This window comes from Oncorhynchus keta, chromosome 1 (genome assembly GCF_023373465.1).
Source record: "Oncorhynchus keta strain PuntledgeMale-10-30-2019 chromosome 1, Oket_V2, whole genome shotgun sequence".
Lineage (NCBI taxonomy): Eukaryota > Metazoa > Chordata > Actinopteri > Salmoniformes > Salmonidae > Oncorhynchus > Oncorhynchus keta.
This window is the reverse complement of record NC_068421.1, coordinates 93,874,781-93,888,983: the sequence shown is the minus strand read 5'-3', so window position 1 is coordinate 93,888,983 and position 14,203 is coordinate 93,874,781. Positions and strand designations below refer to the sequence as shown.

Below are 14,203 nucleotides of genomic sequence, written 5' to 3'. Positions count from 1 at the left end.
TCCTATCCAGATTTAGGCGAGGATTCGATCAAAGGCGCGTTGTAGATGAGCACACAGCGCTTGGCATTCAAAGGTCAGGGATAATTGGCTTTAAAAGGCGCTTGTTGACAACGCACCTCTGACTGAATCCCAGCCTCAATCTGTAAAGAGAACTAAATCACAATATCCCTTCCTCGACCCCCCCCCCCTACAGGTCAAGAGAATGTAGGTCAAGTGTTTTGATGTTTACCAGGGTTGAGGTTGAGTACATCTACAGAACAGGCGAAGTGAGATGGTTGCCAGTCTATCAGTTCAAACATGGGCAGGCCTGCTCTAGTGTGGGACAACTGAAGAAAGACGGGGCAGAAAAATAATGATCAGTTTCACCCTGGGAGGAGTCGATGCTCGCAGGACCTGACACACCGAACCACAACAAAACCACTGCCCCGATGAAGTTAACAGTTATTTAACCAGGTTGACCCATTTCAGGTTAAAAATAACATTTTTTTTTTTCTTCAGCGGGGACAACTGACACCCCTAACGGTTCTGAAAAGAGGTTTAGTGCCGAGGTGAATTGAAAATCTCCTATATTTGTATCCCTTTGATGAAACGGCGTACAGCACCTTTCGGAAGCGCAGACACCAGTCATCGAAGTCGTCCTCCGTTCTGCAGAAGAAACCCTGGGGTCAGAAGAAAAGGACAAACATCTGATTTACTGTGTCAACAAAACACTAATGTCTAGAACTGAAATCACGCCTAACCACAACGTAGAGAGACAACGTTTAGTCAATTCACTTCAAATAGTGCTCAGCAAAACAATATTTAGCTAAATGCTATCTTTAAGATATACCTGCTGCTTGGGAAAAGTGTACGCAAGCTGAAGTTTTGCTCTACCTTTGACCTCATAGCCCTAAGCGTCTGGTTCTCTTACCACTGCGATGGAGGGGTCTATTTCACAGATGTGCATGCGGCACGGCGGGTGCTGACAGTGGTAAGTGTCGTCTGGGACCTGGCTGTCCTCACAGGGCTCTACTGCAGGCTGGGTGGTGTGGGGGTCCAGGTAGATCAACTCTTCTCCTGGGGGGCCAGATGCAGGACAACAAGCTCTACTTAGCAGAACGAGACCATTCAACAGAGCCATTGAAGCTCGACTTTTAGCTCCGAGTGAGCAGAGGGTCGCAATAGTGCAAAGCATGAAGTATCTATTTTAATTGGAGGAGACCATAGACTAGATATAAATAACTAGAGGAGACCATAGACTGGATATAAATAACTAGAGGAGACCATAGACTGGATATAAATAACTAGAGGAGACTATAGACTGGATATAAATAACTAGAGGAGACCATAGACTGGATATAAATAACTAGAGGAGACTATAGACTGGATATAAATAACTAGAGACCACAGACTGGATATAAATAACTAGAGGAGACCATAGACTGGATATAAATAACTAGAGGAGATCATAGACTGGATATAAATAACTAGAGGAGACTATAGACTGGATATAAATAACTAGAGGAGACTATAGACTGGATATAAATAACTAGAGACCATAGACTGGATATAAATAACTAGAGGAGACCATAGACTGGATATAACTAGAGACCATAGACTGGATATAAATAACTAGAGGAGACCATAGACTGGATATAAATAACTAGAGACCATAGACTGGATATAAATAACTAGAGGAGACCATAGACTGGATATAAATGACTAGAGGAGACCATAGACTGGATATAAATAACTAGAGGAGACCATAGACTGGATATAAATAACTAGAGGAGACCATAGACTGGATATAAATAACGAGAGACCATAGACTGGATATAAATAACTAGAGACCATAGACTAGATATAAATAACTAGAGACCATAGACTGGATATAAATAACTAGAGACCATAGACTAGATATAAATAACTAGAGACCATAGACTGGATATAAATAACTAGAGACCATAGACTGGATATAAATAACTAGAGGAGACCATAGACTGGATATAAATAACTAGAGGAGACCATAGACTGGATATAAATAACTAGAGGAGACCATAGACTGGATATAAATAACTAGAGACCATAGACTGGATATAAATAACTAGAGACCATAGACTGGATATAAATAACTAGAGCAGACCATAGACTGGATATAAATAACTAGAGGAGACTATAGACTGGATATAAATAACTAGAGGAGACCATAGACTGGATATAAATAACTAGAGGATACCATAGACTGGATATAAATAACTAGAGGAGACCATAGACTGGATATAAATAACTAGAGGAGACTATAGACTGGATATAAATAACTAGAGGAGACCATAGACTGGATATAAATAACTAGAGGAGACCATAGACTGGATATAAATAACTAGAGGAGACCATAGACTGGATATAAATAACTAGAGGAGACCATAGACTGGATATAAATAACTAGAGGAGACTATAGACTGGATATAAATAACTAGAGACCATAGACTGGATATAAATTACTAGAGGAGACCATAGACTGGATATAAATAACTAGAGGAGACCATAGACTGGATATAAATAACTAGAGGAGACCATAGACTGGATATAAATAACTAGAGGAGACTATAGACTGGATATAAATAACTAGAGGAGACCATAGACTGGATATAAATAACTAGAGACCATAGACTGGATATAAATAACTAGAGGAGACTATAGACTGGATATAAATGACTAGAGGAGACCATAGACTGGATATAAATAACTAGAGGAGACCATAGACTGGATATAAATAACTAGAGGAGACCATAGACTGGATATAAATAACTAGAGGAGACCATAGACTGGATATAAATAACTAGAGGAGACTATAGACTGGATATAAATAACTAGAGGAGACCATAGACTGGATATAAATAACTAGAGACCATAGACTGGATATAAATAACTAGAGACCATAGACTGGATATAAATAACTAGAGCAGACCATAGACTGGATATAAATAACTAGAGGAGACTATAGACTGGATATAAATAACTAGAGGAGACCATAGACTGGATATAAATGACTAGAGACCATAGACTGGATATAAATAACTAGAGGAGACCATAGACTGGATATAAATGACTAGAGGAGACCATAGACTGGATATAAATAACTAGAGACCACAGACTGGATATAAATAACTAGAGGAGACCATAGACTGGATATAAATAACTAGAGGAGATCATAGACTGGATATAAATAACTAGAGGAGACTATAGACTGGATATAAATAACTAGAGGAGACTATAGACTGGATATAAATAACTAGAGACCATAGACTGGATATAAATAACTAGAGGAGACCATAGACTGGATATAACTAGAGACCATAGACTGGATATAAATAACTAGAGGAGACCATAGACTGGATATAAATAACTAGAGACCATAGACTGGATATAAATAACTAGAGGAGACCATAGACTGGATATAAATGACTAGAGGAGACCATAGACTGGATATAAATAACTAGAGGAGACCATAGACTGGATATAAATAACTAGAGGAGACCATAGACTGGATATAAATAACGAGAGACCATAGACTGGATATAAATAACTAGAGACCATAGACTAGATATAAATAACTAGAGACCATAGACTGGATATAAATAACTAGAGACCATAGACTAGATATAAATAACTAGAGACCATAGACTGGATATAAATAACTAGAGACCATAGACTGGATATAAATAACTAGAGGAGACCATAGACTGGATATAAATAACTAGAGGAGACCATAGACTGGATATAAATAACTAGAGGAGACCATAGACTGGATATAAATAACTAGAGACCATAGACTGGATATAAATAACTAGAGACCATAGACTGGATATAAATAACTAGAGCAGACCATAGACTGGATATAAATAACTAGAGGAGACTATAGACTGGATATAAATAACTAGAGGAGACCATAGACTGGATATAAATAACTAGAGGATACCATAGACTGGATATAAATAACTAGAGGAGACCATAGACTGGATATAAATAACTAGAGGAGACTATAGACTGGATATAAATAACTAGAGGAGACCATAGACTGGATATAAATAACTAGAGGAGACCATAGACTGGATATAAATAACTAGAGGAGACCATAGACTGGATATAAATAACTAGAGGAGACCATAGACTGGATATAAATAACTAGAGGAGACTATAGACTGGATATAAATAACTAGAGACCATAGACTGGATATAAATTACTAGAGGAGACCATAGACTGGATATAAATAACTAGAGGAGACCATAGACTGGATATAAATAACTAGAGGAGACCATAGACTGGATATAAATAACTAGAGGAGACTATAGACTGGATATAAATAACTAGAGGAGACCATAGACTGGATATAAATAACTAGAGACCATAGACTGGATATAAATAACTAGAGGAGACCATAGACTGGATATAAATGACTAGAGGAGACCATAGACTGGATATAAATAACTAGAGGAGACCATAGACTGGATATAAATAACTAGAGGAGACCATAGACTGGATATAAATGACTAGAGGAGACCATAGACTGGATATAAATAACTAGAGGAGACCATAGACTGGATATAAATAACTAGAGGAGACCATAGACTGGATATAAATAACGAGAGACCATAGACTGGATATAAATAACTAGAGACCATAGACTAGATATAAATAACTAGAGACCATAGACTGGATATAAATAACTAGAGACCATAGACTAGATATAAATAACTAGAGACCATAGACTGGATATAAATAACTAGAGACCATAGACTGGATATAAATAACTAGAGACCATAGACTGGATATAAATAACTAGAGGAGACCATAGACTGGATATAAATAACTAGAGGAGACCATAGACTGGATATAAATAACTAGAGGAGACCATAGACTGGATATAAATAACTAGAGACCATAGACTGGATATAAATAACTAGAGACCATAGACTGGATATAAATAACTAGAGGAGACCATAGACTGGATATAAATAACTAGAGGAGACCATAGACTGGATATAAATAACTAGAGGAGACCATAGACTGGATATAAATAACTAGAGGAGACCATAGACTGGATATAAATAACTAGAGGAGACCATAGACTAGATATAAATAACTAGAGGAGACTATAGACTGGATATAAATAACTAGAGACCATAGACTGGATATAAATTACTAGAGGAGACCATAGACTGGATATAAATAACTAGAGGAGACCATAGACTGGATATAAATAACTAGAGGAGACCATAGACTGGATATAAATAACTAGAGGAGACTATAGACTGGATATAAATAACTAGAGGAGACTATAGACTGGATATAAATAACTAGAGACCATAGACTGGATATAAATAACTAGAGGAGACCATAGACTGGATATAAATGACTAGAGGAGACCATAGACTGGATATAAATAACTAGAGACCACAGACTGGATATAAATAACTAGAGGAGACCATAGACTGGATATAAATAACTAGAGGAGATCATAGACTGGATATAAATAACTAGAGGAGACTATAGACTGGATATAAATAACTAGAGGAGACTATAGACTGGATATAAATAACTAGAGACCATAGACTGGATATAAATAACTAGAGGAGACCATAGACTGGATATAACTAGAGACCATAGACTGGATATAAATAACTAGAGGAGACCATAGACTGGATATAAATAACTAGAGACCATAGACTGGATATAAATAACTAGAGGAGACCATAGACTGGATATAAATGACTAGAGGAGACCATAGACTGGATATAAATAACTAGAGGAGACCATAGACTGGATATAAATAACTAGAGGAGACCATAGACTGGATATAAATAACGAGAGACCATAGACTGGATATAAATAACTAGAGACCATAGACTAGATATAAATAACTAGAGACCATAGACTGGATATAAATAACTAGAGACCATAGACTAGATATAAATAACTAGAGACCATAGACTGGATATAAATAACTAGAGACCATAGACTGGATATAAATAACTAGAGACCATAGACTGGATATAAATAACTAGAGGAGACCATAGACTGGATATAAATAACTAGAGGAGACCATAGACTGGATATAAATAACTAGAGGAGACCATAGACTGGATATAAATAACTAGAGACCATAGACTGGATATAAATAACTAGAGACCATAGACTGGATATAAATAACTAGAGCAGACCATAGACTGGATATAAATAACTAGAGGAGACTATAGACTAGATATAAATAACTAGAGGAGACCATAGACTGGATATAAATAACTAGAGGAGACCATAGACTGGATATAAATAACTAGAGGAGACCATAGACTGGATATAAATAACTAGAGGAGACCATAGACTGGATATAAATAACTAGAGGAGACCATAGACTGGATATAAATAACTAGAGGAGACCATAGACTAGATATAAATAACTAGAGGAGACCATAGACTGGATATAAATAACTAGAGGAGACTATAGACTGGATATAAATAACTAGAGACCATAGACTGGATATAAATTACTAGAGGAGACCATAGACTGGATATAAATAACTAGAGACCATAGACTGGATATAAATAACTAGAGACCATAGACTGGATATAAATAACTAGAGCAGACCATAGACTGGATATAAATAACTAGAGGAGACTATAGACTAGATATAAATAACTAGAGGAGACCATAGACTGGATATAAATAACTAGAGGAGACCATAGACTGGATATAAATAACTAGAGGAGACCATAGACTGGATATAAATAACTAGAGGAGACCATAGACTGGATATAAATAACTAGAGGAGACCATAGACTGGATATAAATAACTAGAGGAGACCATAGACTAGATATAAATAACTAGAGGAGACCATAGACTGGATATAAATAACTAGAGGAGACTATAGACTGGATATAAATAACTAGAGACCATAGACTGGATATAAATTACTAGAGGAGACCATAGACTGGATATAAATAACTAGAGGAGACCATAGACTGGATATAAATAACTAGAGGAGACTATAGACTGGATATAAATAACTAGAGGAGACTATAGACTGGATATAAATAACTAGAGGAGACCATAGACTGGATATAAATAACTAGAGACCATAGACTGGATATAAATAACTAGAGGAGACTATAGACTGGATATAAATGACTAGAGGAGACCATAGACTGGATATAAATAACTAGAGGAGACCATAGACTGGATATAAATAACTAGAGGAGACAATAGACTGGATATAAATAACTAGAGGAGACCATAGACTGGATATAAATAACTAGAGGAGACTATAGACTGGATATAAATAACTAGAGGAGACTATAGACTGGATATAAATAACTAGAGGAGACCATAGACTGGATATAAATAACTAGAGACCATAGACTGGATATAAATAACTAGAGACCATAGACTAGATATAAATAACTAGAGACCATAGACTGATATAAATAACTAGAGACCATAGACTAGATATAAATAACTAGAGACCATAGACTGGATATAAATAACTAGAGACCATAGACTGGATATAAATAACTAGAGACCATAGACTGGATATAAATAACTAGAGGAGACCATAGACTGGATATAAATAACTAGAGGAGACCATAGACTGGATATAAATAACTAGAGGAGACCATAGACTGGATATAAATAACTAGAGACCATAGACTGGATATAAATAACTAGAGCAGACCATAGACTGGATATAAATAACTAGAGCAGACCATAGACTGGATATAAATAACTAGAGGAGACTATAGACTAGATATAAATAACTAGAGGAGACCATAGACTGGATATAAATAACTAGAGGAGACCATAGACTGGATATAAATAACTAGAGGAGACCATAGACTGGATATAAATAACTAGAGGAGACTATAGACTGGATATAAATAACTAGAGGAGACCATAGACTGGATATAAATAACTAGAGGAGACCATAGACTGGATATAAATAACTAGAGGAGACCATAGACTGGATATAAATAACTAGAGGAGACCATAGACTGGATATAAATAACTAGAGGAGACCATAGACTAGATATAAATAACTAGAGGAGACCATAGACTGGATATAAATAACTAGAGGAGACTATAGACTGGATATAAATAACTAGAGACCATAGACTGGATATAAATTACTAGAGGAGACCACAGACTGGATATAAATAACTAGAGGAGATCATAGACTGGATATAAATAACTAGAGGAGACCATAGACTGGATATAAATAACTAGACTGACTGGATATAAATAACTAGAGACCATAGACTGGATATAAATAACTAGAGACCATAGACTGGATATAAATAACTAGAGCCCATAGACTGGATATAAATAACTAGAGGAGACCATATAAATAACTAGACTGGATATAAATAAAATAACTAGAGGAGACCATAGACTAGAGGAGACATAGACTGGATATAAATAACTAGAGGAGACCATAGACTGGATATAAATAACTAGAGGAGACTATAGACTGGATATAAATAACTAGAGGAGACCATAGACTGGATATAAATAACTAGAGGAGACTATAGACTGGATATAAATAACTAGAGGAGACTATAGACTGGATATAAATAACTAGAGGAGACCATAGACTGGATATAAATAACTAGAGACCATAGACTGGATATAAATAACTAGAGGAGACTATAGACTGGATATAAATGACTAGAGGAGACCATAGACTGGATATAAATAACTAGAGACCATAGACTGGATATAAATAACTAGAGGAGACCATAGACTGGATATAAATACTAGAGGAGACCATAGACTGGATATAAATAACTAGAGGAGACCATAGACTGGATATAAATAACTAGAGGAGACCATAGACTGGATATAAATAACGAGAGACCATAGACTGGATATAAATAACTAGAGACCATAGACTAGATATAAATAACTAGAGACCATAGACTGGATATAAATAACTAGAGACCATAGACTAGATATAAATAACTAGAGACCATAGACTGGATATAAATAACTAGAGACCATAGACTGGATATAAATAACTAGAGACCATAGACTGGATATAAATAACTAGAGCAGACCATAGACTGGATATAAATAACTAGAGCAGACCATAGACTGGATATAAATAACTAGAGGAGACTATAGACTAGATATAAATAACTAGAGGAGACCATAGACTGGATATAAATAACTAGAGGAGACCATAGACTGGATATAAATAACTAGAGGAGACCATAGACTGGATATAAATAACTAGAGGAGACTATAGACTGGATATAAATAACTAGAGGAGACCATAGACTGGATATAAATAACTAGAGGAGACCATAGACTGGATATAAATAACTAGAGGAGACCATAGACTGGATATAAATAACTAGAGGAGACCATAGACTGGATATAAATAACTAGAGGAGACCATAGACTAGATATAAATAACTAGAGGAGACCATAGACTGGATATAAATAACTAGAGGAGACTATAGACTGGATATAAATAACTAGAGACCATAGACTGGATATAAATTACTAGAGGAGACCACAGACTGGATATAAATAACTAGAGGAGATCATAGACTGGATATAAATAACTAGAGGAGACTATAGACTAGATATAAATAACTAGAGACCATAGACTGGATATAAATAAGTAGAGGAGACCATAGACTGGATATAAATAACTAGAGGAGACCATAGACTGGATATAAATAACTAGAGGAGACCATAGACTGGATATAAATAACTAGAGGAGACTATAGACTGGATATAAATAACTAGAGGAGACCATAGACTAGATATAAATAACTAGAGGAGACCATAGACTGGATATAAATAACTAGAGGAGACTATAGACTGGGTATAAATAACTAGAGGAGACCATAGACTGGATATAAATAACTAGAGGAGACCATAGACTGGATATAAATAACTAGAGGAGACCATAGACTGGATATAAATAACTAGAGGAGACTATAGACTGGATATAAATAACTAGAGACCATAGACTGGATATAAATAACTAGAGGAGACCATAGACTGGATATTAATAACTAGAGGAGACTATAGACTGGATATAAATAACTAGAGACCATAGACTGGATATAAATTACTAGAGGAGACCACAGACTGGATATAAATAACTAGAGGAGACCATAGACTGGATATAAATAACTAAAGGAGACTATAGACTGGATATAAATAACTAGAGACCATAGACTGGATATAAATAACTAGAGACCATAGACTGGATATAAATAACTAGAGGAGACCATAGACTGGATATAAATAACTAGAGGAGACTATAGACTGGATATAAATAACTAGAGGAGACCACAGACTGGATATAAATAACTAGAGGAGACTACAGACTGGATATAAATAAGTAGAGGAGACCATAGACTGGATATAAATAACTAGAGGACACCATAGACCGGATATAAATAACTAGAGGAGACTATAGACTGGATATAAATAACTAGAGGAGACCATAGACTGGATATAAATAACTAGAGGAGACCATAGACTGGATATAAATAACTAGAGGAGACCATAGACTGGATATAAATAACTAGAGACCATAGACTGGATATAAATAACTAGAGGAGACAATAGACTGGATATAAATAACTAGAGGAGACCATAGACTGGATATAAATAACTAGAGGAGACAATAGACTGGATATAAATAACTAGAGACCATAGACTGGATATAAATAACTAGAGGAGACTATAGACTGGATATAAATAACTAGAGACCATAGACCAACATAGCCTATGAAGTAATGTTAGTGTACAGGACATACCCTATGAAGTAATGTTAGTGTACAGGACATACCCTATGAAGTAATGTTAGTGTACAGGACATACCCTATGAAGTAATGTTAGTGTACAGGACATACCCTATGAAGTAATGTTAGTGTACAGGACATACCCTATGAAGTAATGTTAGTGTACAGGACATAGTCTATGAAGTAATGTTAGTGTACAGGACATAGCCTATGAAGTAATGTTAGTGTACAAGACATAGCCTATGAAGTAATGTTAGTGTACAGGACATAGCCTATGAAGTAATGTTAGTGTACAAGACATACCAACATAGTCTATGAAGTAATGTTAGTGTACAGGACATAGTCTATGAAGTAATGTTAGTGTACAGGACATAGTCTATGAAGTAATGTTAGTGTACAGGACATAGTCTATGAAGTAATGTTAGTGTACAGGACATAGTCTATGAAGTAATGTTAGTGTACAGGACATACCAACATAGTCTATGAAGTAATGTTAGTGTACAGGACATACCCTATGAAGTAATGTTAGTGTACAGGACATACCCTATGAAGTAATGTTAGTGTACAGGACATAGCCTATGAAGTAATGTTAGTGTACAGGACATACCAACATAGTCTATGAAGTAATGTTAGTGTACAGGACATACCCTATGAAGTAATGTTAGTGTACAGGACATACCCTATGAAGTAATGTTAGTGTACAGGACATAGCCTATGAAGTAATGTTCGTGTACAGGACATACCAACATAGCCTATGAAGTAATGTTAGTGTACAGGACATACCAACATAGCCTATGAAGTAATGTTAGTGTACAGGACATACCCTATGAAGTAATGTTAGTGTACAGGACATACCCTATGAAGTAATGTTAGTGTACAGGACATAGCCTATGAAGTAATGTTAGTGTACAGGACATACCAACATAGTCTATGAAGTAATGTTAGTGTACAGGACATACCAACATAGTCTATGAAGTAATGTTAGTGTACAGGACATAGTCTATGAAGTAATGTTAGTGTACAGGACATACCAACATAGTCTATGAAGTAATGTTAGTGTACAGGACATACCAACATAGTCTATGAAGTAATGTTAGTGTACAGGACATACCAACATAGCCTATGAAGTAATGGGCACTGTTGGGTTTCCCTCCGATGACACCCAGGGACTGGGGCAGCTGAAAGCACTGCTGTGAACAAGAGACACAGAGAGAGGGGACAGAATTTGACCTGGCTGTATACACGTAAAAAATATCATTACACTTTAGTTTCATTGGTGAATATTAGCCTGGCCCCAGATACGTTTGTGTTATATAGCCAACTCTCATGGCATGACAACAACCGAAGGAGTTGGTAAGACAGCACAAACAGATCTGGGACCAAGCTCTTTCTCTCTGGCCCACCTTCAGGGTCTCGATGTAGGCCTCGTTGATATCGCTTAGGCCCAGCCTGAGAGGAATGAGGAGGAGCAGGGGGTTCCAGAGAGCGGTCTCGTCCTCAGCCAGGGCGCAGGCCCCCTCCAGGCAGCCGTTACGCTCTGACAGATCCACACACGCTGCTCCACCATAGTCCAGCCAGGGCATACACAACCGCTCTGAGGAGAACAGCAACGTTACCAACAGTACACAACCGCTCTGAGGAGAACAGCAACGTCACCAACAGTACACAACCGCTCTGAGGAGAACAGCAACGTTACCAACAGTACACAACCGCTCTGAGGAGAACAGCAACGTTACCGACAGTACACAACCGCTCTGAGGAGAACAGCAACGTTACCAACAGTACACAACCGCTCTGAGGAGAACAGCAACGTTACCGACAGTACACAACCGCTCTGAGGAGAACAGCAACGTTACCGACAGTACACAACCGCTCTGAGGAGAACAGCAACGTTACCAACAGTACACAACCGCTCTGAGGAGAACAGCAACGTTACCAACAGTACACAACCGCTCTGAGGAGAACAGCAACGTTACCGACAGTACACAACCGCTCTGAGGAGAACAGCGACGTTACCAACAGTACACAACCGCTCTGAGGAGAACAGCAACGTTACCAACAGTACACAACCGCTCTGAGGAGAACAGCAACGTTAGCAACAGTACAAAACCGCTCTGAGGAGAACAGCAACGTTACCAACAGTACACAACCGCTCTGAGGAGAACAGCAACGTTACCAACAGTACACAACCGCTCTGAGGAGAACAGCAACGTTACCAACAGTACACAACCGCTCTGAGGAGAACAGCAACGTTACCGACAGTACACAACCGCTCTGAGGAGAACAGCAACGTTACCAACAGTACACAACCGCTCTGAGGAGAACAGCAACGTTACCAACAGTACACAACCGCTCTGAGGAGAACAGCAACGTTACCAACAGTGTCTTCGGGAAAGTATTCAGACCCCTTGACTTTTTCCACATTTTGTTACATTACAGCCTTATTCTAAAAAAGGATTAAATATATATTTTTCCCCCTCATCAATCTACACACAATACCTCAATGAAAAAGCAAAAACACCGGGGTTTATTTCAAATAAACTGAAATATCACATTTTCATAAGTATTCAGACCCTGTACTCAGTACTTTGTTGAAGCACCTTTGGCAGCGATTACAGCCTTGAGTCTTCTTGGGTATGACGCTACAAGCTTGGCACACATGTATTTGGGGAGTTTCTCCCATTCTTCTCTGCAGATCCTCTCAAGCTCTGTCAGGTTGGATGGGGAGCATCGCTGCACAGCTATTTTCAGGTCTCCAGAGATGGTAGATCGGGGTCCGGGCTATGGCTGGGCCACTCAAGGACATTCAGAGACTTGTCCCGAAGCCACTCCTGCATTGTCTTGGCTGTGTGCTTAGGGTCGTTGTCCTGCTGGAACTTGAACCTTCGCCCCAGTCTGAGGTTCTGAGCGCTTTATAGCAGGTTTTAATCAAGGATCTCTCTGTACTTTGCTCCGTTCATCTTTGCCTCAATCCTGACTAGTCTCCCAGTCCCTGTCGCTGAAAAACATCCTCATAGCATGATGCTGCCTCCACCATGTTTCACCAAAGTGATGGGGCCAGGTTTCCTCCAAACGTGACACTTGACATTCAGGCCAAAAAGTTCAATCTTGGTTTCATCAAACCAGAGAATCTTGTTCCTCATGGTCTGAGAGTCCTTTAGGTGCCTTTTTGCAAACTCCAAGTGGGCTGTCAGGTGCCTTTTACTGAAGAAGTGGCTTCCGTCTGGCCACTCTACCATAAAGGCCTGATTGGTGGAGTGGCTTCCGTCTGGCCACTCTACCATAAAGGCCTGATTGGTGGAGTGGCTACCGTCTGGCCACTCTACCATAAAGGCCTGATTGGTGGAGTGGCTTCCGTCTGGCCACTCTACCATAAAGGCCTGATTGGTGGAGTGGCTTCCATC

At 37.8% G+C, this 14,203-nt stretch overlaps 1 protein-coding gene across 1 annotated transcript in view; it reads right to left on the bottom strand.

The window, feature by feature from the left end:
• The window catches only part of LOC118380858 (cysteine protease ATG4B-like), a 29,480-nt gene that overhangs the window by 794 nt on the left and 14,483 nt on the right, over nucleotides 1-14,203 (bottom strand). The window contains exons 8-12 of the mRNA XM_052466691.1: nucleotides 12,203-12,393; nucleotides 11,911-11,989; nucleotides 911-1,056; nucleotides 603-659; nucleotides 230-326 (exon numbers count right to left, since the gene is read on the bottom strand). Coding sequence (XP_052322651.1) covers nucleotides 230-326; nucleotides 603-659; nucleotides 911-1,056; nucleotides 11,911-11,989; nucleotides 12,203-12,393 — 570 coding nt within the window. The remainder of the gene's footprint in view (nucleotides 1-229; nucleotides 327-602; nucleotides 660-910; nucleotides 1,057-11,910; nucleotides 11,990-12,202; nucleotides 12,394-14,203) is intronic.